At 40.0% G+C, this 23,561-nt stretch overlaps 4 protein-coding genes across 5 annotated transcripts; 1 reads left to right on the top strand and 3 right to left on the bottom strand.

Annotated features, from left to right (window-relative positions):
- Window positions 1-460: 460 nt before the first annotated feature.
- Window positions 461-6,134, bottom strand: mcrip2 (MAPK regulated corepressor interacting protein 2). The gene is made up of 5 exons (XM_053339019.1): window positions 5,544-6,134; window positions 5,300-5,369; window positions 3,899-4,032; window positions 2,104-2,211; window positions 461-1,037 (listed from the first exon to the last, which is right to left on the bottom strand). The coding sequence occupies exons 1-5, from the start codon at window positions 5,596-5,598 to the stop codon at window positions 967-969; spliced, it is 438 nt and encodes a 145-aa protein (XP_053194994.1). The 5' UTR covers window positions 5,599-6,134; the 3' UTR covers window positions 461-966.
- A 1,517-nt stretch (window positions 6,135-7,651) lies between these two features.
- On the bottom strand, window positions 7,652-14,967 carry gde1 (glycerophosphodiester phosphodiesterase 1). Its single transcript, XM_053338981.1, has 6 exons — window positions 14,443-14,967; window positions 12,126-12,301; window positions 11,527-11,632; window positions 10,288-10,380; window positions 9,487-9,698; window positions 7,652-9,377 (listed from the first exon to the last, which is right to left on the bottom strand). Exons 1-6 carry the CDS (start codon window positions 14,710-14,712, stop codon window positions 9,230-9,232), a joined length of 1,005 nt encoding a protein of 334 aa, XP_053194956.1. The 5' UTR covers window positions 14,713-14,967; the 3' UTR covers window positions 7,652-9,229.
- tmem186 (transmembrane protein 186) lies at window positions 14,746-18,264 on the top strand. 2 transcript variants are annotated; one of them, XM_053339009.1, is made up of 2 exons: window positions 14,746-14,826; window positions 17,494-18,264. In XM_053339009.1, exon 2 carries the CDS (start codon window positions 17,494-17,496, stop codon window positions 18,157-18,159), a length of 666 nt encoding a protein of 221 aa, XP_053194984.1. In that variant the 5' UTR covers window positions 14,746-14,826; the 3' UTR covers window positions 18,160-18,264. The 2 variants fall into 2 exon arrangements, with proteins under 2 accessions (XP_053194984.1, XP_053194978.1); XM_053339003.1 differs by lacking the exon at window positions 14,746-14,826 and adding an exon at window positions 16,450-16,549.
- Window positions 18,265-19,427: 1,163 nt separating this feature from the next.
- LOC128379372 (heme oxygenase 2-like) lies at window positions 19,428-21,986 on the bottom strand. Its single transcript, XM_053338992.1, has 6 exons — window positions 21,895-21,986; window positions 21,648-21,765; window positions 20,847-21,014; window positions 20,271-20,594; window positions 19,999-20,131; window positions 19,428-19,583 (listed from the first exon to the last, which is right to left on the bottom strand). The coding sequence occupies exons 1-6, from the start codon at window positions 21,984-21,986 to the stop codon at window positions 19,456-19,458; spliced, it is 963 nt and encodes a 320-aa protein (XP_053194967.1). The 3' UTR covers window positions 19,428-19,455.
- Between the last annotated feature and the right edge of the window lie 1,575 nt (window positions 21,987-23,561).

The raw sequence follows: 23,561 nt of genomic DNA, 5'->3' as shown, positions 1-23,561 counted from the left end.
AAGGTGCATGGGACATTTATCTTAAAATAACTTAAGAGAAGGAAAAAAAATTAATTATGAAGATGTTTTTTAAAGACTGGCAACAACAACTGGCACTCAGCTGATTCCTACAGAGGAGATTCCAGGCTTCACTGATGAAAAGTTTTACCATTTTGTTTAAAATGATGAATATTAGAATTTTTCATCAGGGCAGGTTTTGTATTTTAAGTATTTTGTTTCAAATGTTGCATTTATGATCCCCTACTGTGAAAATAAAACATTGTAAATGTTACGGTGGCATTATAGTTTCTCTTAGACACTTCTGATGTGTATATAATAGATTTTACACACCTTCTGCCATGCTCTGCGTGTGATGGTAAAAGAAAAAAAAAATTACCTTCAGCATGTATTATTTAAAACCCAGCTCAGGTGCAGTCACCATCATGCATCATAGTGATACTAAATGTGTTTCAGTTGAGTCAGAATTTCATGGAAAAACTATTTTTAGTTGGACCAGGTATAAAATGTAGCCAAATTACAAAGAAAATCATCACAAGAGATTTTTGGAAAAACATTTTACTTTTTTGCTCTTCAGTAGATTTATATCCAAAGATGAGACAATGAGTACATACAGCTGAGCACACTTGAGAAAGGAGGCAGGTTTTTAAACAAGGAAGAATCTCACAACTTCTATCCGATATGTCATTCAAGTAGAGAGAGGCGGGTCCTTTGTGGCAGCACAACATCAAGTCAACACTGTCAGAGTTCACAGCCAGGGTGCTGTTGCATTGGGGCGGTTTTGTGTCGTGCACCTGGTTTTCTCTACAGCAGCGTGAAGCACAGGGCATCAAATCAGATTCCAAATTATTTACGACCCTTCGCACCGCAGATCCTGGAGACTGACTCGGCTCCTCTCTACCCCTGCGATGCCTTCACTGATGGAGCATCGACACGGGGCTTCCTGTCCCGGCTCACAGCCTCACGCAGTCATGACATGTTGGCGATGTTAGCGAGGAAGCGCTGAGCCCACCACTCCTCCAGGTCTATGGGCACAAAGTCTGTGGAAACAGGGGAGGCAGACTTACAGAATGACCCACGTTCAATGATGCACTATGTTTTGTTGCATGGATACCCACTTCAAAATCAGTCACCTTCTGAGAAGGATACAATTAAAACTTCTACACATGGTTTAGTTTTATTTCTTTACTAAGTTACTGAATGATTTACTCCTTACAACTTTTATTTCATGTTGAATCTCATCCAAAAAAAAAGTACCAGTGTCACGTTTGTTGTCTATTTAAATGCAAGAATTTCAAGTGTGTGTGTGTGTGTGTGTGTGAGAGGAGGGGGCAAGATAAGGAATATAATTGTCACTGAATGTCCATGTAAATTTAGAGTCTGCAGCCACCAGCAGCTGTGTGAGACTGTAGGCATGACAAGGGCAATGCTAATATAAGCTGATGCTAAGCAAATGTTCACCATCTCAGTTTAGGCACTTACATATTTGCTAATTAGTCCTATTCACAAAGTACAGCTGAGGATGATGGAAATGTCATTCATTTTGCAGACACTTGGCTCTAAACCAAAGTACAAACAGTACAGAGCAGCAAATCAACTACTGCTCTTAAGAACTGAGTGCCTCAGATCGTCTAATAGATTAATTACAAGGGGGAAAATAATTTGATTCCTGAGTGAATCCGGCTTGAGTGGCTGTGTCATGTCTTTTCAGGGCAGTGAGCCACAAGAGGAACCGGATCAGACAGGCCGGTGCGAGCCAAGACGAGACAAGCTACAATCAACAGCCAAGGATGGTTTAACCAGAACAGACAGTAAGAGTTAAAAATTAAAGCAGACTATAAGAACAATAGCCCTCCAGCTGCAGATAAAGCTGAGCCAAAAGACAGTTGGCATGTGATTCCTTGCGGTGAGATGAGAGTAGCCATTCAGCTTTCCTGTGGTGTTAAAAGTACTAGTTATAAAAACATGGCAAGGTTCAAATTTCTTGCCATAAAACTGTGTGTAGTAAGACTTGATTAGCTCAACAGACTAGATGCTAGTGCACGTGCATCCACAGAGAAAAACACACTGGTGGACAAATGAGAAGAGGAGACGCTGATTGCTTACTCTTCATCGCAGCACTGGGGGTCTTCTCAGTGTACTGAACTGGCCCCTGGCTGCCGGTTGATTCCCCAACACTGCCGTTGCCCAGCTTCTGCTCCACCTCCTGCCATGCTGCATACAAACCAAAACACACATTACATTACATTTATTCTAGCAACAACCTGATTTCCTAACTAAGGTGCAGCTTTATGCAGGGGTATAAAACACAACCTGACAATGACATTTGATCTGAATTCTGACTCTCCAATATTCCCCCGCCATGATATATGACTAGATGTGCACAGCAACCTTGTGTGCAGTGTGTTTATCAGCTGTACGTTAAGGCCTCAAGGTTTCAGCCCATCTTGAACACACAAACCTTCAGCCTTCACACTACTTGTTAACATTTTGTGCTATCTAAACATTTGAGGATCTCTGGAGGTGACATTTGTTGTTGGTGGTAGTGAATATTTTCTCCCTGCAAAGACACCCGGTCAGGTTTTCTATCTGAAAGCAACTTGATGGACTGTGACAGAGGTTTTTCTTTTGTGGTGTGAGCGGTGAAGAAAAACCGTTCCTTTCCCCCAGATGAACTTTATAGTCACAAAAGGACGCCACAGACCAAGTGTTAACTGGCAGCAGTCCAACAGTAACACAGATAACTAGTGGAGCTGATTCAGCTCTACAAGTCATTCATTTCCACCAGGGCATGAAGTATTGGCCAGCGCTAAGGCATGCTGGGTAAACTTTGGATTTTTAATAATTGTTAGGTCTTCTTTCTACTATAAGCAACACACTCCATTGCTTCACTCCCTCCCTGTGGGCAGTTTTAAGAACTCCTGCACCTTAAACCTTAAACTTTGTAACTTTGAGTTAATATGTGGCATCAGTTGGTGATAAACACTGTAACAAAACCTGTTTACATTGTATCAAACCACTGTTCCCAATTGATTTAAAGATCCACTCCAGATATGTATCAAGACTTAAAATACTCTGCGCCCATCAATAATGTGTGTCAGAAATGTTTTTTCCACACACAAAAAAAGTACAATTACCACTTTAAAATCCTTATACCTTATCCTTATTACATGTACTCCTTCATTAAAAAAATCCATAATCTAAATATGCAAATATCAAAAGTTTTAAGTGCTGGACTCCTAAAGTCCATTCTCAATGTCTGTACACAGAAGGCTTCAAGTTTCAACATCACACTTGTGTAAGTTGAATATTGGACCAGGAGTGCCTCCAAACTAGTTGTGATGTTATGAATCATACTTGTAGGCCCACTCCTTAAAATCAGATCAGAAGCTTTCCACTTTCAGAAGAGAAATGTACTTAACTATACTGAAATGAACTGTAGGAACAAGAGGAAAAACAACCAACACTTCACAAAACGCTTCACAAACACTTGTCATTGATAGTGTTACCAGCCACCTCCTGTTCTGATTGTCTCTGGTAGATAATATTATATACACTATTTTTGCCTTGTTATACATACAACAAAATGCTGACATGCACTAAATTATGACCCTAACCCTGTTTAAATAGAAAGCACATTTTCAGGCAGCTCTTACTTTACCAATCAAACCAAACTGTACATCAGTACGGTATCTAGTTGTAGTGTCTAAGCAGCTTCTAAGCATGGCAGAAAGCAAAGAGAAAGCATGGGATTATCTTCTAACTGCACTGTCCCAGTTCCAACCCTCACAACCTATGACCAAGTGACCTTCAGCAAGCTCACGATTCTGTACCAGTGCCAGGGCGTCAGACCTTGCATTACAACCCACATCCACCCATCTGTTGATCCCTGGACCCTCACCTTCAAACACAAATCTGACGTTCTCCTCATGTGCAGGAGTGAATCCCTCTGCTGTGCTGTCAGGCTTCTGCGTGGACGCGCTGTGGTAGCGCTTCCCGTTCAAGCGGTTGAACACAATTTTTGGAGGTGGAGAGCTGGAGAGATCAGACACAGAGTTAATAACAGAATGGTGGCATGTGTGAATGAGTGAATGAGTGTGTGTGTGTGTGTGTGTGTGTGAGTGAGTGAGTGAGTGAGTGAAAGAGAGAGAGAGAGAGTGTGTGTGTGCGTGTGTGTGAGAGAGAGAGAGTGTGTGTGTGTGTGTGTGTGTGAGTGTGAGTGTGTGAGAGAGAGAGAGCGACAGAGAGAGTGTGTGTGTGCGTGGGTGTGTGTGTGTGTGTGTGTGTGGGGGGGGGCTAGGACGGTCAGCATCATAACAAAACACAAAAGTTGAAACTCTAGAAGGCAAATATGTTGCAGGTTGCCAGATGACTTCAGATAACCTCATGGCTGACTGACATTTACTCATCATGTAGCCATGCTTGAAGCCTCAGGTTATCTCTTTAGCTTATGACGGTTCATTAACCCAGGACACAGTCGAGGTTCACTCGAGGTCTGCTTACAGTCTTCAACAGATGGGGCTTACAGAAATTGATTTTTATACACCAAGACGCCTTTCAGCGACTCCCGGGGGCGGGGACAACAACAACAACATTAAACTCCCTATTCAGAATGCAATAGCTTGTCATTGCAATGCATTCTGGTCAACTGAGGCTTGCTGTGGGTGAATAAACTATAGATGATCTACTCCTGTGATTTTCTCCTAGTATAAATATTAAATGTTAGACCTGATAATGACCTTTTAATTTTACTGCTGTTTTAATTAGCCGTTATTGCACTGGAAATAAACTAATCTCATTGTGCCGTTTATTAGCTACAACTCCCTAAATAAATACAGGAAATATAACCTACTTAATTTAAAGTAGTGTTGTTGTTCACATGGTTCTAGCTAGGTGTGCCTAATAAACTGCAACTGCGCGTATCGGTATGTGGGTCTGATTTGTCCGAGTAGCACCTGAAGGCAACACGTGATTCCCACTACTTTTAAAGACAGAGCAAGACAGGTAGGCTGCGTGAGATCAACTAAAGATAGCGGCTCTACAGATCGTAAATGCGCAGTCAAAGGTAGTCAGGGCTGCCGGGCAGAAGACCACAGTCATCGGCGGTAACGCGGACCGGGCTGAGGCTGCAGGGAAAGTTCTGTCCGATAATGGATGCATGTCACCAACCCGAGTCTCACCTACTATATGTTACATGATCGCGCTGCACGTGTGGAGTATTTTGGGCTCTAGCTCCTCGACCACATCACAAACATACCTCTAGAAATTAGACATTAGAGAAAGACAAACTGCAACTACTTACTTTGACGTGAGCCAAGATGTCGGCTTGAGTTTCAAGTCGCTGAATTTGCTCTCGATCTGCTGTGTGGGACCTTTTAAAAACAAAATTCAAAGTAATAGTTTCCATGTTGGTCCTTCCAAATGCTCCTCTGTCAAACACTGCACCGATTTCATTAACGCATTAACACAAAATATTTCCACTTCGTGATCCCAATGTGATGTGACGTTACGTTGCATCATGCTTTAGATAACAGACATTCACTCACCTGTCCTTCGTTGTGTAACAAGTTTGCTGGGACCTCTGGTGATTGTGTACATCATGTGAGTAACCTGAAGAAATTCAAGAAGTGTCTATGCTTTAAAAGCCTTTCTGTCGTGTTAGTTATGAAGTGAAAACATTGGCGGTCAACTCTACAACTTTTCCGTCCTCTGTCCCTTCCTCCTCACGCAGTCACGATAGGGGGAAAGACGCAACGTGGTTTATTTTGTTGCCCAAGTCAGCTGCTCCAGAGTCGGCCTGAAGCCTGCAGGAGCCTCGCTTTGACTTGTTGCCCGTGCTGTGTATTAATACGCACCCCGCTGCTCCTCTCAGCCAGCAGGTGTTCACTGAGACGACGTGCTCTGCTCCTGCCAGAGGCGGCGTGTAGGTCATCCAAGGAGAAAGCGGCCACACAAGCCGGGGGTCAGTCAGTCAGTGGGAGGAGAGGATGAGAAGGGGGCGGACACTGTGGTTCCTGATGGCCGAGGTAAGTGACACTCCGGGCGGATACTCTGACGTCTCTGCTCCGCTGATGCTCTCCAGGATTGACTGCAACAGAAGTGCTCTCTGGCTGAATACAAGGACACCGCACACTGTGTTTCCATCGGGACGTAAAGTGGTCATGCTTCTCTGCGTCAAGTTAAACGGAATTAACTGTATGACTTCCGGTAAGGATTTTCAAAATAATCAGGACACGAGTCTCATGTGATGCTTATTGTATCTGGATTAATACATTAATTTTAATTGAAAGCATACTCCATTATAGGGAAAATGACCAAGCAGCATTTGACATTAAATGTGAATTATTCACTTAAGCAAATTTACACTACCTTATGCTACAGAATCATGTTTTGGTTAAATGTGAAGTATCTGATTTATAAGATTTAGGTTATTATTAAACCCTGCACAATGTCAAACCATATTTTTGTATATACTTCGCAATGAATGACTCGTGCTGAATTTAGGCCTTTTCTGAATATGTCTTTAAGATTTTAAGGTTATCTACAATCTCTTACAGTTCTGTTGCTTTTATTTTGAAGTTAAAATCTCTCAATTTCCGCTCTTGATGTTTCTGTTTACCTCTGGGCAACCCCCATCAGTGACGTCACTGCACGCCCCTCAAATGGGGTTTTGGAGGAGGAACGGGGGGCTCACCTTTCACCTATTAAACCAGACCCACAGATGGAGTCTGTTTACAGTGATTTAAGAAAACTGAAATAAAAGTGACCTTTTCTGCAGAGTTTGTAGATTAGTTTATAACCCAAATACCTAATAAATGATAAAAACACTTTGCAATTTATAAAGACTGTATATGGCGTTACACAATAGTTTACAATAAACTTATGTGAATACTGTAGTCGTGGATGATAATTTTGTTTAAGTGCTTATTTTTCTGGATACTTTTTATAGCATCTCTGTAAGATCCATAAGATTTTATTGTAAAGGAACTAGCGATGTGTCTTGTTCAGGTGAAAACCACAAGTGACTCCATACTGTAAGGTGACAGTCTGATCAGGCGGGACAAGAAGCAGCTCAGACAGACTTATCCAGGGTGATATCCAACACTACACCTCCCACTCACACCCTCCCCCTATTCATCTGTACTATCTGGGTCAATCACCTGAGTCTCCAGGCCAAGAGGCTAATCATCAACAGTCCACATTACACAGGTTTAGTGTAACAGCAGTAAGAGGCCACAATTGACAGCTGGCCCCTCTCTGTGGAAGATGCATTTATCAGCTGTCACATGTCTAATGAATTTACTAAATATCTGCACTCTTTATTCAGAGCAGTGTAGACATATGTCAATATCATACAAGGTAGCTTAAGGTTCATTTACCCATCAGTTTTTCAACCACCTGTTTTTTAGGACTACTTACCCTCTTTTTGTCACATTCATGATAGGAAACGTGTGCCAAAATGACACCCCCCCCCCCCCCCCCCCCCATCTCCCTAATACAGTATGCTAGCCTTTATGTCCTATCATTTGAATAACCTAAATGATCATTTTTGTGGTGGTATATACAGTATATTGACAGATTTGTTAATAGTCAGTGAACCCAAACACATTAAAGACATTTCAAATTTGCTGAATCACTTGTAGTTGTATTTATATTGGATTTTATTTAGATGTAACTGTGGTTTATTGCCAGTTCTGTACCTCTTTTCACCCAAGTGGGAGACAATGTATCTAATGAGGATGTTCATTCCTGAATAAGACCAAAAGAAACAGCTGATCTGTGGGACATGATTGTTTCAGCTGCCCCAAGGTTTCATGAGAAATAAGAGCTTCATGTCAAAAAGAGATATCCATCATTTGAAACATGATACATTTTAAGTCTACCCCCAACGTCACATTTCTTTATACAGATTTTAAGACAAATGGAAACAGTACAGTGAGTCTTTCATGTTTTGTTATCTGTGATAACTACAAGATCAAAGAACCTTTAATCACAACTAGTCTGGTGTCTTTTCCACATCTTTCAGAGCAAAGTTTGGTGTACAGACCTTCCTTACAGTATATTTAATTTGTCACATACAGGTGTAATTAATAACCTGAATAACAGCTGCCCTGATGTTGTTTTGTGACTGTCAGCTGTCATCTGAGGACACATTTCTGCAGATCCACTACAGCTTTAGTGCCTCATAAAATCTCCCACTCCTGAATTAGTTATTTCTATCGCCATTGCTTATCCTTTACTCTGTGTTACCTGACTGTGTCTTATGTCTTGTGTATGTCCTCTACAATGCAATTACAATTCTTCATCTTTTGTTTCAACAAGAGCACATCATCTTATGATTTCATGATAGCTTCAATCATCTCTGGTATCTGTCTACAGATACAGTGAGTTGCAAAGGTTAGCAGTCTACAGCCAAGAAAATGATGTTTCTCAAACAACATGACAATTTTTTCAAAAATGTTAATGCTGAAGAGTATGATAATTATATTGCATGATTCATATATGAACCTAAGATCAGATATTCACTCTACTTTGTACAAGCAAATCAAAGTCTTGCATTTTGAAATCTGACACAGCCTGAAAACTTGCTATTTGGTTGCCAAACTTTCTGTATTTTTACATTATAGGTTCATATGTGCATATCTCAAAGATATAAAATGTTTACTTGTATTATTAATAAATGCTGTCAAAGAATTTCAAGGTAGTTTCATTCAGACGAAAGGCCTTTTCTGGATAGAAATCATGGGAACTGCATGACTTAACAGGACAAGACAGTATGATACACACGATAACAAAAAGAAGAAAAAAAATCTAAGCAGTCCTGAGTTGGTTAATACAGTACACTTGATTCTGGTCTATTATAGACAGGTATTACCAACACATTGTATTAAAAGGTTTATAAATGCATGTCAGGTACCTCAACATGTTTGAGTGAATTCATCATATCATTAAATTAATTCAATCAGAAAAAAACCTGACTTGGCCTCTTGTTATTGAGTATGGCACCCTGTCTGGTAAGTATACTATTCTCTGGAAACATCCAAATATAAACATACATGCTCGCATACACACACACACAAACAGTAATCATAGTATACATGGAAATAAATAAATGGTATATGTTTTCTTGCCTGATGCCACCACATGGGTGATATATTCTTTTCATTTGATTCTTTTGATTGATTCATTTGAACTTGGAGTATGTATTATGCGTGCTGGATTCACGTGAGTGTCAGTAATGGGGGTCACAGTCTTCCACAAGGCTGTCTGTGATGTAGTTGACTTGCAGCAGCTCTTGGTAATACTCTTTCTCCACCTTTGTGTTGACCGTCCAGGCTACCACCTCCACCCCTCTCTGGGCCCAGTACTGCACGTAGTCCCTGCAGACAGCACATAGAAAACCAGTGTCTCTCGTAACGTTAATAGGACAACAGAATTAGTTATGATGAGTGTGTATGACTGTTTTGGTCTCAGCTGTGGAAAACTCACGGTGAGACAAAGTTCTTCTGTATCAGGAATGCTGAGATGCCACAGAGCTTCCACAGCACGTGATGGTGTGCCCAGTCCAACACCATGTCCATTAGTGTCATCCAGTGGTGTTTCCACAGTGATGAGAAACGTGGGGCACCGTCTCCAAACCGGCTCAGGCTCCAGGGCCGATGGGTCAACGCTGTGACCACATCTGGGTTACTCTGCCTCATCTGCGCCACAGAGAGAGAGAGATTAAGTCATGGTGAATGGTGGCAGTACAGTACATGATAGGGATGTAAGCAAATATTTCAGTTTTTTTAATCAGGAGTGTTTTAACTATGAGACAGTGTAGGAGTTTTGAGGGCTATGAACCAAATAATTTACATTTCATTTTCGCGTGGGCAGAAAAGTACATTCAAATGTGACTTTACCCAGAAAGCCTGACCTTTTGTTGTCTAGGTAATCCTTACAGGTCAGGTTATCTCAGCTGAGCACTGCGAGTATTGTGGTAAAGTCATATCTCTGAACTTATGGAAAACATGCAAACTCTTTTGAGACTGAGTCACCTTCCTTCTTTTCTGCTACTGGTGAAAAAAACAACAGCTTGCTATACAAATTCATCTTCCCACAGTGGTCAGGCTTTATTCTCAATCATAAACAATGTGAAGTATTAGTTTATGGTCAATGTGCTGCAGCCTGCTGTAATGTAGTATTTATACACAAAACAAACCATTGCATATGGTGGTGTTCTTACAGTAAGTGTACAGTCATTACTAACATTTACTGAACACCCTGAGATACTGCAAGGTGACCTCTTACCCTGTAGATGACTTTGGGCTCAAAGGAGCAGACAATGCTGCTGTTGTAGAGGACTGCATGTTTCTTATACAAGGCTGTAAGGGCTGCAGCTGCCTGGAAGAGGAGGACAACCGCATGGTTATTGTAGGTCAGTCAATTGTTTACAGTGTGTGTGAGGCTTTGTGTCTTAATGTGTGTGTTCCTTTCCAAACACTTGGTGGTAACTAGCAGCTGAGTATGTCACAGACACTTGTGGACCATAAACTCTAGTGTGTCGCTGTCTGAAACAACAACAACTACTACTACTACTACTACTACTACTGCAGCTTTGCATTCCTTATTGATGTAAAAATGTGCTGATTGAAGAACTACTCATCCAATAGTTAAAAGTACACTGATGCTATATTGATAGTGTGATAACTTTCTATTGCTTTAAATGGTACAAACACTGCAGTTTAAATAGCACAGAGTAAGGAAAGTGACTTCACTGCTTCTTTCAACTGGTTTCTGGCTCAGTTTGTATGTAACTGACACAGTAAAGTCACTTTTCACATTAGAGTATTTATCACTAAGGACATTGCCACTTGGTTGTGGCGCTCAAAAAAGTTCATATGTGTGTGTGTTGGTTTGTGGGGTTTGTTCCAAAGTACAGTAAAACTGGAACATGTGTTATGTACACCTTACAATACGTCTCAGTGTTTGTCAAAGTAATTGTTGACTCACTGGTAATGATCACTTAATTATCAATTAATCAACCATGTTTCAATATATTATCCTAATGAGTTACTACAACATAAATAGACTGATGCAGCAGTGTAATGCATGATGTTTACAGATGTGATAGTTGGGAGTTGCATTTCAGAGGAAATCCTGATTTTGTCTGCAATACAATTACCAAGAGATGAATGGCACAATTGGTACAGGCTGTAGAGAGTAATGAAAAAACAAAAGTAATGAGATATGGAATTAGTTTCCACCCTCAGGAATGATTATATAATTACAACTTCATTAATTAAAATAATCATATAGTTGTTTCAGCATTAGAACAGCTTAACAACCCTATTAAACTCCTGCAGATATATTAAGATCATTTTGTACTGGAGCTCATTACAATCTGTCTTTGTACCATTATAATCCCCAAATCATGTTCTCCTCATTATGTAACCTTTGTCTGGGTACAAATCAATTAAATCGACAAATATGACAGACAGGTTGCACGTTATCAATCCTTGTTTAGATTGTTTGTTTTGTCGGCCGCACCTCGTCTGGATGACCTTTGACATCAAAGTATATGGTGAGCTGCAGTCTGATGCATTCCTCCACCGCTTCCTCCAGAGTTGGGATCTTCTCCCCGGCAAACTTCTCCCTGGTAACGCAGGATGCAGATGTTATAGGGTGATCTCAGGCTTTCGTGCTTATCAAGCTTTTTAAGCTAATTTTCCATTCACCTAGGAAATAAATCACTTCATTTTGATCAGCGATGCACATAACTTTTCTTTGCCTGGATTACAATGAAATGCAAGTAATAATTTGTGAGTGTCTGTATAGAAAGGCTATATATTGTATGTATGTTTGTTTTTTCCTTAAATCCTTAAATACCCTTAAATCCAGTTAGAAATAGTGATAAAAACCCCTTCTTATAACTCCAGAACCTGCCTGTGAATAAACACATTTTTACATACTGTAGCTAATTTGGCACAATTTCAGTTTTAATAGTGCCAATTTGCCAAAATGTACACAATAAAATTAGGCTTGAGTTGTAAGGAATGGAAAGTTGTAGGCCAGAGCAAAATGCTACATTGATGTCAGATCAGATTAATCATGATTATAAGTTATATCTAGCTATATCTCTCTTTCACCTGAGTCGATGCTTAGCAGCTGCGTCCAGTTTACTCAAGTCAGAAAATTTTATTTGGCTGAGTGGCCCCAACCCGTTGGTGGTCCGGTCCACAGTGTCATCATGCATCAGTATTGGGACACCATCTGCTGAGAACTCAAGGTCCAACTCCACGCCTGTTGCCCCATTCTTATTGGCCTAATGCAGGATAGAGAAATAACAAACAGTCTATCAGACAGTTATCATAAACCTGAACTCCAACACAAACTAGAACACAGGTTGTTGAAGAAAGCAGATCCATTCAGTATGACAGCTCCCATCTTCTACATCCAGAGTTTAAGATCTAACTGATTATCTAGGGTCCCATTAACAAAAACGCTCAAGAAGAAAAGGTGATTTGAGCTCAGGATACCTTGAAATTTTACATGATTTATATATTTATATTGAAACCATTTACTGTAATTGGTTTTAACGTGTGTCATCTGCTTTTTTTTGTATTTATTCACTGTTTTTATAATAGATGTGCTTTGTGTTTGAACCTGTGCTGATTTGCTGCACAACCAGTCACCCCTTGGGGACGAATACAGTAATAAAGTAAAACCAAGGTTTTAATGTTATACAACTTTTGTGATCATCATTTTCTGAAGACTTATGGACTTTCAACTGTGTAACTGTGAAAACTACTTTAGAGAACTACTATAAAATGAAAACAGAGATCATTCAAATTTCTCATTAAAAGGACATTGGATTAAAATTTGATATACATTTCTTATAGGCTATACTGCAGCTATATCAACATGAGTGTCTGTCAGATGAAAGGTAACAAGAAATTGCAGTGTAGAAGTACAAAAGACACCTTGTTCTAATGTTCTAATTTAAAAACATTGTCTCCATTATATAGCCTGTACATACAAGAGCAATGACAAGTTTATTTTTCAAATTCAAAATGCCCTGCTCAGAAAAAAAATTGCAGTCTCAATTCTTCAGGAAACGACTTTTATGATACCTTTAACAATATTTAATCTTATGTCCTTGATTAAAAAGTATTATATATTGTTATTGGATTTTTTTTAACATCTAGTATTACTACAGTCACAAAGGACATGTGTTGATGAGTGTCACACAATTTGTACTGTCCAATCACACATCATATACACCACTGACAAGTCACGAATGACAGAGAGTGTGTGATGGTAACACTGTTGCTACCATGGTTACAAAAGACCTGATACCATAATATGTATAAAGGGGTGACAAATTACAGGGGGAAAACAACATAGTGTCTTAGTAAGACCCCACCTGCCACCAGAACAGCTTCAATGCTCTTTTCATTGATTCTACAAGTCTGAGCTCTACTGGAGGGATGAAAGCCATTTTTCCAAAAGATATTCCCTCATTTGGTGTTTTGATGATGGTGATGGAGAGCACTGTCTATGGGTTGAGATCTGGTGACCATGAAGACCATAGCATCTGATCTACATCATTTACATCTTCATCAAACTATTCAGATGAAGGTGACCAATCAGAACAACGTTGTATTGATTTGCAGTGACCCTTCTCTCTAAGGCAGGAGTGTCAAACTCATTTTCATTCGAGGGCCCAATGGAAGAAAGGGAAGGAAGGACAAAGAAAGGGAGCAAGGACAGATGGAAGGAAGGAAGAAAGGAAAAGAAGACAGGAAGGAAAGATGGAATGAAGGAAGGACAGATGGAAGGAAGAAAGGGAGGAAGGACAGATTGAAGGAAGAAAGGGAGGTAGGACTGAAGGAAGGAAGAAAGGAAAAGACAAGAAGGACAGATTGAAGGAAGAAAGGGAGGAAGGACTGAAGGAAGGAAGAAAGGAAAAGACAGGAAGGACAGATTGAAGGAAGGAAGGGAGGAAGGACTGAAGGAAGGAAGGGAGGAAGGACTGAAGGAAGGAAGGGGGGAAGGACAGATTGAAGGAAGAAAGGGAGGAAGGACTGAAAGAAGGAAGGGAGGGAGGAAGGACAGATTGAAGGAAGGAAGGAAAGATGGAATAAAGGGAAGAAGGAAGGAGAAAAAGAAAGGGAGCAAGGACAGATGGAATGAAGGAAGGAAGGAAAAGAAGACCTGTTCTGGCCCACGGGCCGCATGTTTGACACTCCTGCTCTAAGGGGACAAGTGGACCCAAACCATGTCAGCAAAATGCCCCCACAGCAGAGCCACTTGATCCTCTCACTATAGGGGTCAAACATTCACACCTGTACCGTTTGTTCCAATAATTTACCACCCATCTGTCACCCTCCAGTGGTGATGCACCCCTTGTAACTACAGCTGTTACCTGCTGTGACCCCAGCCCTCTCCACCTCCCCCTCTCACCTCCCGTATGGCTGCTATCGTGTTCTCCGGTGCGTCGTGCCCGCCACCACGGTGTGCGACCACTGACACTTTGCCGGAGCCCACCGTGCCCTTGGCCGGGTGGAGCACCTGTCGGGCTCGGGTCGCCGGCACCTGAGGGAACCGGAACATGGCCAGAAAGAGGTAGAGGGAGGCGGTGAGAACGGTTGTCCACACCGGGCTCCGGGTCCCCAACAGGACCACCACGAAGACGAGCGAGTACAGAGTGGCTTCATCACCCAGCTGCAGCATTGTCGTCCTCTCTCGTCTTTCTGTTTGGAAGGTGTCACAGAAGATGAAGAAGCCACTAGCTGCCCGTCCGACCTGCTAACGCTAAGTTTACTTTCCTCAAAAGCCGTGTCTGAGGTAAGGTCATGCTCCACCCAGCTCACTAGATAATAGCACACTGTGTAAAAAACTGAAACTACTCGGTTTCAAAGTATCACAATGCAGCAGGTATTTGACTTGAGACGTCAATCTGAGGCAGATATAACTGCTCTGCGGCAAGTGTCATTTTTTCCCCCTCTTTCTTTTTATTTGGTGTTTAAAGGTGGTCGGAAACCCAACTGAGATGTGCATCAGCACCCCCAACTGGACAGGAGGAGGGAACAATGTGTGGTTTATACCAGATAGCACAGAGTCATTGAAACAATGTTGATTTTCCATCTGAATCATCAGAATGGTTGATATTGAAGTCTCAATGCTAAATCAATGTTGAACCACTGTTACAATAACCCAACTCTTGATAACAGCGACGTTGAAATAACACTGATTTACAGTTATGATTATAATTGATTGAGCATTGATTCCTGGTTGACAATGTGATGATACTGATGTTGAAAAGTCACTGAATTATAGTTGCCCGGGAAATGGCATGTTGTTGAAAAACCATCAGTTTATAGCTAGTTGACCGGTAAAGATGATTGAAAAGTCATTGAATTATAGTTGACCGGGAGACCATCATGTGTTAGACCAATGTTTCTATAGGTATAGTTCAGATATGAAACAAAAAACTATGATTGTCCTCCTGAGGGTGGGAAAACTTCAGGAAACACAACATTTCACAAAATACAACAAGTATCACAGCCAGAACCCTGATTAACAAACTTCTTATTCACTCTGGTAAATTTGGAGAGAGACAGGTGCATCACTTTTATTACCAAGGTAAACCAAATGACTTCATCTGTCCAAACAAGTTATGCGGGCTCTCTTGATGTATAGCCTATTTTCTACAGTGCAGTAGGTAGTACATGTCCGACTGTTTGGGTGCTTGCCTGTTTTATATACTAGACATAATGTATGGTTGAGACCTGTGTAACCTATTCTCAGGAGTGATGACATTTTCTTCCATTTGTTTCCAGCACCATCCTTCAAGCACCAACATATAGGCTATTTGTATACTGTAGATATCCAGTTTCATTATCATGCCAATTCTCCTGCCATACTGTGCCTATGTCCTGATGAAAGTCTTAGCTTTAGCATTACTCAACGGGGCTTATAGGTTTACATGCTTAAGTATGAGTGTAGGTTTGACTAAAATATCCACCTGCTCATTTCCCTCCAACATGTGCAGTCGAATGTAATGTTACTGTTAATGCAGTTTACAGCATTACAGCAAGGTTACCGCAAGTCATTGCTTGATTACATGTTGAATAAGATATAGCCTATCTAAAGGTGATAGATCCCAATTTCCTACAAGAGGGTACAAAAATAAAATGAAGACAGCAAACAAATTCAGAACCTCAAAAATATAAAAGTACAGTTATATCTAATGCATATTCTACACAATCACTCAAGAAATTAGTGTTTTTTAATCCTAGCAGTATTTTAGTCTAATTTAATTGAGAAGATATGAATTTTACAAATACTTCATACCAGCTGGTGGCGATAGTGCGCCAATTCGTTGTTTGCCAACCATTAAGAAGTCTCGAGGAAGAAGAAGAAGAAGCGGAAGCAGCATGTATTACATTCATGAGAAGACGACTTTGTGAAGCACAACCGGCGCAGAGTGTCATTTCGAAAAGAAGGACACGAGGAATATTCTTATTTCTGTCTTTTCTGTCTTCTCCTTACACACCTGTCAGCCATGGTGAGCCTTTATATCGCTGTCACTTATTTGCAAGTCGTGTGAAAATAATGCATTTGGATAATTAGCCACACAAGCTATCTGCTGCTGTCAGCTCAGCAGGATTTACCATAATGTCATTTTATACATCAATAAAGTATTTATTGTGAAGGCTGTTCACTGAGAATTAATCAAAAAGTGCATTGTTTTGTGTTTGTTGCTCATTTAATGTAACTGTTACACAACCGTATCATAAAAAGAGCAACTGCTGATTAATCATGGATGCATCTGCCGATTATTCTTGATTAATATCTTGTTTATAAAATAACAGAAAGTTGTGGAAGGTTTCCCAGAGGGTTAGGTTCCAAATCCTTAAGATATTCAGTTTACTGCTGAGGTTGACCAATACAGGATTTTTGGGTCAGATGCTGATAAAGGTATTCAGGAGTAAAAATCCTGATATCGATATTGGTTTATAAACTTATATATACAGAATACATAATCTTGCAAATTTCTTTTCAAGTTTCTTAAATGTGGTTATTAAACACGTGATAAATATATACAATGGAGGCCATGATTTTTTACAGTTCAACAATAAACTTTATATTATAAAATGACATCAGTGCACTGAAACATTTAATGAATTTGTTATTAATATTTAATAATTATAAATAAAAAATAACAGAACAAAAAAAACCTATATATCAAACTTGAAATAAGAAAAAGGCCAAAATATATAAAATAATGCCTATACAACTTTATATAATTAAATAAATATCTGCCAATATGATATATCTGTGATGGGCCAATATTTATAAGGTTGTGGTAAAGAAAAAAATGAAACATTTCTGTCAATTTATTAATCATATTATATCACATCTACTTAAGTGTTGTTATTTTGTCCACCACCTATGTGTGTATGCATATTAAGTTAATTTACATTTAATCCGTTTCCTTTTTTTTAATAGATGAGGTCAGTGTTGCTACCTAGACTAACCTCCCACATCCTGTCCACTACCAGAGGATCATGTCTACTAGCTAATCGGATATCTCATCGTGTACAGCCTCACTCACCTGGACACACACCCTTCCAGCAGAGCTTTTGTGGACCCCTCATACCTAAAGTCACAGGTGTGGTCAGGTACTCGGACTTGTCCACACAGAAGTATAATATGATTTATAAACTTCCACACATTAAGCTCCTCAGTGCCTTGTCCAGGCTAAAACTGATCCAAACAGCAATCACCGTGGTCCTCCTGCCCCCGGTTATTTTCCTCTACCTCCAGGGAGATATCTCCTCTTTTCTTGTCGGCTACACAACCGGGATAGCACTGTTTGCTGGCGTCATGCTATACACTGCTAGTCATTTTGTCAGGAGGGTGGTGGGGATAATGTACCTGGATCCATCTCAGACCACACTTAAAGTATCCCACCTCACCTTCTGGGGCAAGCGGCATGATATCTACTTGCCTGTGTCAGATGTTATGACCATTAGCGATACAGGAGACTCTGCAAATGAGACGATATTGAAACTGAAGAGATACAGCAGCCCAGAGACATTGTATTTCTCACCTTATTTTGGACGTGTGGTGGACCAACAGGGTTTTGAGAAGGTGTTTGGCAGTTTAAGATAATTTATTATTGCTATAAGTGTAATTTATTTTGTTCCAAATGCAGCCTTGCTTTAAAGAGACTCGCCTGTTCTCCATGAAAGATGATATCAGAGTTAAAAATATTACAGTGATCCACATATTAGATCAGTTCACTGTGAACATGTTTTTTACTTTGTGATTGAAAGTAAGGATGTATGGCTAGATGGAAACAGTATGCCAAGTGACCAGTGTTGGCAGTAATACATAAAGAGAATGAAAATTTCCTTTTGTCTGCTAACCAATGACTAAAATATAATAAAAGTATTCTTGGTACAGGTGAGATTGTCCAAATGTTTTTACAAGTTACAATAATTGTGTTGAATCTTAAAACAATGACAGACAACACAATTGGGTGCATAAAATGTTCAAGTAAGCAGAAGGACACTGAAAAAAGGTAAGTAATGAAGGAAAGTACATTAAAAACAACTAGGAAGCGGCATATCATTTACTTGTCAGATAAATATTACGCATGTACAGGTCAGTTATGATTTTGTCCTCTGAAGCTCTGACAATTTGAGTTTTGACTGACTGAATTTGAGCAGTATGCATCTTAGAATTAACATTGAAACATGTAGTTTCGGGGAAAATCTGAAACTTTTTAAATAAAGATTTCAAAAATGGTTCTGTCCGGTTGCCTGGAAAGACATGGCAGAGATAATTAAAAATGTTGGAGGCACTGCTGGTTGCTATACAGGACAGGATACCATTAAAGACCACATTTGTCTCCTAAACTAGATTTCTTGTACATTACATTTTGCTGACTGTTTTCATATGCCGACTGTACCGTTGATCTGATCCTGTTGCTATTGGATTTTATTCATTATTTGTAATGATACGCAGATGTGTTTGAAGAGATTTTGGGGTGAGATTCAACCATCATTCAGAAGTCTCACACCTGAAGCATGACAGCGTACACAAACATGCACAGTGGTGCATCTTTAGGCAGCAACATAACATGTAATTAACTTTCATAATACCTACATTCAACTAATAATTATATTCTAATCACATGGAAGAAAGGTGTGAATTGAATAGTTTAAAATGGTGAAACATGTCGAATCCCTGTATGCACATTAAGACTGAATACAAAATAGAAAGCAGACTTTTCATGGTCACACTACAAACGTCAAAAAGCAAATGCCTCAAATGTTAAGCACAACAGTTTGACTTTATTGTTTGCTACAATAAATAATCTAAAGATTGGATTAAATATGGCAGGATGTAACAGTCTCATCCACTGTTGGCTCAGAGGTGATCAGCAGACAAGTGTCTCAAAGTTCACAGAAGGTACCAGGCAGTGAACCCAGCGAAGACAGCAACCCAGGCGGCCAGAGCCACCTGACAGGGTGGATGGCGGAGAAGCATCATGGCTAACTGGCATGCATAGGTGGTATTTCCACTGGCGGCTATGAAGATGAGATGGAGGATGTGAGTGATGGAGAGAAAATAAAGGAAGAAGAATAAAGGATTGACAACAAACAAGGCAGGAAGACACAGGCACATCGTTAATCAGGCAGTCCTGTTACCTGGTGTCCATCACTAAACTATCTTAACTGTTATTTTTACAACCAAGGTCTATGGTTCATCTAATTTCGCAAAAAAAAAATCACAATCAAATGCATGAACTTCATACATTGTACTTGAGCTGAAAAGATAAAAAACATTTCCATTTTTTCAAATCATTAAATATATGGGATACAGTTGGTAAAAGTCATATTTGTGCCAGGCACTTCTGCCCATTTACAGTTCAGAAAACTTTTTATTTGTTATTTTAGGAAAGTGTGTTTCTTTTAAATCTAAACTCTTCAAATGATGTCTTACCCATTTTTGCTGCGTAGTAGGGGCACTTGTTAATATCTCCTCCCTCCATAATTTCAGCATGACTGTGTCCCAAACCTGCATCTTGGACTTCCTCTTTGATGGTCCTCCCAATCTCTTCAAGTTCTGTGAATACCTGTTTACAAATCCAAAGTATATTTTTGTCAACAATTTTTTCATCTCTGAAATCGGTTATGCCTTTTTCTTCACATTTCTTTATCATCATGATTTTTGTGCACATCTATTGTTTTCTATAATCCTCTGTGCTTCCTCACCATCATGTTAAAGCCAAACGCCTTGTTGGATTCTTCTACAATCCTCTCCTTGGTCTCAGTGTCCATTTCCAACTCGTTCATCCTGCTTCTGTAAAGCTGCTTGAAGCCTTTTTGACTGTGGATACCCTCGAACTGATAGAAATTGATACCCTCGCCGGTTGAGGGGAGCTTCAGTGCCCTCTGGGCCACTTTCTTGAGGATCTGTCCACCTGAGAGGTCTCCCATGTAGCGTGTGTAGGAGTGGGCCACCAACAACAATGGATCCTGCTCACCTACCTTATGGATGCGGTCCACGTAAGGCTTGGTGCCTGCAGAGAGGCTGATCTGTGAGAGAGAAGAAAATCAGGAGGCTTTGAACTTCAAGACTATATTGCAATTAAGTGATGCATCTTTTTAAAAGAAAATGAATATTCATGTTGGGTGAAATAACACTGAATACATTGGTTAATACTAAAAAAGTCACACTAGTTCACGTCTGACTCTCAGTTTAACTCTAACTGGTTTAGTGATGTAGAGAGGGCCAACCACTTTGCATCCTTCGTGTTATGTAATTGGTTCTGAGGGCTTTCAGCTGACCTGGTTCTGCCAGTCCTCTCCATAGAAGTACTCGAGGTCCCGACCAAGGGCCTCGCACCTGTGCAGCTCTGCAGGGAAATAGATTGGAGCGATCTGAGGATGGTCTTTGTTCTTCTCAATCTCCTCTTCCATGGCCGAGTAGACGAAGTATAGAGCTGCAGTACCTCTCTGGCAGCATAAGTGAGGGGATAAAAAGTGCACCGACACACAGATTAAATGGTAAATAGTCTGATATCATATCTCTGGCTTTTGATTTATGTAATCATAAGTTTTGGAGTTGTTACACACCAAATACTGGTAATTGGAGAATTGTGGTTTTACAACTGACAATGTGCACATATCTTTGGCAAAATTATTTACAACGAAGTGTTGCAACCAAGGCAATGCATTAACCTACACTGTGTCACAGTGACAGTCTCATATCTTAAGTTGCTTATCACTTTCACTATCTCACCAGCCAAAAGCATTGCACTATACTTCCAAATTGTGGTCGCCAACACCTTTGGGCTGTGGCCCCAATTGTGGGTGCCCCATTAGCAAACAAAGTGACATTTACAACATTTTTCTGCTATGTTTTCAAACTTAAAAAACAAAAATGATGCTATGCTGGAGGAGTGAACCAAAGGGTTACTGCTGTGTTTCTTTGTGGAAGTGCATTTGATGTGCATAAGGGTATTTTATGCAAGGTTCCCTACCCTGCAAACAGTTTTTGTTTTTTTTGTTTTTTTTACCAACAATATTAAAACTTATATTAAATACTTATATATTTATACAAAATGCAAGATGCCTTGGAAGGCCAACCTTAAACAGCTCCCTTTTGATGCGGCCTCTCAGGAAGTCTTTGACAAACTGGCAGTTCTCTGCTCTGTCATGGGACTCCTTGGTCCCCTCTGCTAACATCTCTGACAGGTCAGTCGGACTAGATGGAAGAGGAACAGAGCAGAGGAGGAGGACAGGCATGAAAACTTGTCATTTGGCTGTTGTTTAAATGCTTTCTACAACAAGTCAAATAGTAAAGGGTGCCAGTGCCAAAGATTTCCCTCCATACCTGAGAACTTCATCATCATTATCCACAACAATCCTTGCCCCTCCGTTCTTCACACCATTGGATTTTGGTTCTGATGTCACCTTGGTTTCCATTTTGCTGGCTGTTTAAAAGTGTTTTCACCTTAAATAAAGAGGATATATATGAATAAACAATAATACAGTCATGTTGATATGATGAGAAAAGTATTTTAAAAACATCAGTCACTTCTCATTGTGTACACCTTCTTAGAACCCCAATGTTTCCTATACAATCATAGGTTTTATTAAGTTACAGACTTATAACGCTAAAAATTGTATATGGACACAACAAGAGTGAGCACTCTCCACGATGCATTCCCAAATCACACTACAGTGAGCTATAGCTTATTACAACTACTACTGTCGCTTTGAAATATTATCTAAATAAAATGAGTGTAGCAGTTTTTAACAGCACTGACACAAGTTGAAGCGAAGAGTACACAGCCGGACAGTTACAAAACTGACACTGCACGTCTTCAGTATTATGTAAGCGCCTACAAGATACAGCTCTATGAACACTGCAGAGACTCGAATTATCTCTGTGTAATCGCAAACGCAGACTATGTATCATTCACGTATTCCCAGACAAAGAACATAAAACGTTTTACCTTGTTAAAATGCTGCTATCTCTGTCAGAGCCCGTCACAATACATAAGGACACCAAGTGCAGGGTAGAGAGGCACTCTAGTGCAGGGGTGGGGTGCAGTGAGGCAACAAACCAATCAGAATGCTCCCGTAGAAAAAAAGGCGTGCTGATTGGCTTAGGTCAGACACTTTAAGACAATCATATTCCTCGGCGCAGAAAAGAGGCGGGCCTCATTCGACGCATGTGTTTATGAAAAATATAACTTGAATAGTGTTTGTGGGAAATGAAGTTTAGTGTTTTCAAAAACAGAAATATGCGCTGTGCATATTTCAGTTGTTGACCTTTGTGCTTGATGAACACCAAATGGCATGTTTTTGACACACTCAGAGCTTTCTTTTTTATTGTTAGAATTATTTTAGAGAGTGGGACGGTCATTTTAGCCTAATGAATACAGCCTCGTCTTATTCATCTTATTTCACTTACTTCCTCCTCTCTGTTTGAAGTTGTGGTTTTCAGTAGAGTGGCATACTACTGTTAATATCAAAAATGAAAACCTACTCTTTACTCTTAGTCACGCCCACGTTTACAGGTCTGCTTGGAGCTTTATATATCCAGTTTCTATAATATGCCCTTTAATCCACCAGGTGGCACTAAACTCTTGAATAAAATCTGCAGTAACTACCCCAATCTATAAATTGAATCTCTCATCATGTGTTTGTAACTCTGTTACATTACCACATTTTAGTTTTTCATTAATTCCTCTGCATGATGCCACAGATTCAAATACATAAACACACATCCTACTCTGGCACCAACTGACAATTTACAGGAACTGTATGGTTTACACATCATTGTCATATTTTGCAAGGTATGTCTCCCATGGCAATCTGTTTAAATTGCTTTGTTTTTTTAAATCTATGCGTCAAGTGGCCTTGACTAATCCCCTTAAGACCAGCTTTATCTTGCATGTAGATTCCCTCCTCTCATGTTTAGTCAATATCTGATTGTCTGATATTTGTTTTGTTTAAGTCCTGTTTTCTCCAAAAAGTACTTATATATAAACC

This window comes from Scomber japonicus, chromosome 2 (genome assembly GCF_027409825.1).
Source record: "Scomber japonicus isolate fScoJap1 chromosome 2, fScoJap1.pri, whole genome shotgun sequence".
Classification (NCBI taxonomy): domain Eukaryota; kingdom Metazoa; phylum Chordata; class Actinopteri; order Scombriformes; family Scombridae; genus Scomber; species Scomber japonicus.
The sequence above is the reverse complement of the archived record's forward strand: the minus strand, read 5'-3'. Positions and strand labels throughout refer to the sequence as shown.

Bases quoted from the DNA above. Each gene is read 5' to 3' on its own strand.
- mcrip2 (XM_053339019.1), bottom strand. From the start codon at position 5,598: ATGATGTACACAATCACCAGAGGTCCCAGCAAACTTGTTACACAACGA. The intron at 5,370-5,543 runs GTGAGTGAATGT...TGTTTTTAAAAG, and splicing joins TGTTACACAACGAAGGACAG to GTCCCACACAGCAGATCGAG. The intron at 4,033-5,299 runs GTAAGTAGTTGC...TGATCTCTCCAG, and splicing joins ACATCTTGGCTCACGTCAAA to CTCTCCACCTCCAAAAATTG.
- LOC128379372 (XM_053338992.1), bottom strand. From the start codon at position 21,986: ATGGAAACCAAGGTGACATCAGAACCAAAATCCAATGGTGTGAAGAAC. The intron at 21,766-21,894 runs GTATGGAGGGAA...TCTTCCATCTAG, and splicing joins AATGATGATGAAGTTCTCAG to TCCGACTGACCTGTCAGAGA. The intron at 20,132-20,270 runs GTGAGGAAGCAC...ATTTGTAAACAG, and splicing joins CGTTTGGCTTTAACATGATG to GTATTCACAGAACTTGAAGA.
- gde1 (XM_053338981.1), bottom strand. From the start codon at position 14,712: ATGCTGCAGCTGGGTGATGAAGCCACTCTGTACTCGCTCGTCTTCGTG. The intron at 12,302-14,442 runs GTGAGAGGGGGA...ATCCTGCATTAG, and splicing joins CGATAGCAGCCATACGGGAG to GCCAATAAGAATGGGGCAAC. The intron at 11,633-12,125 runs GTGAAAGAGAGA...CTGCGTTACCAG, and splicing joins GCTGCTAAGCATCGACTCAG to GGAGAAGTTTGCCGGGGAGA.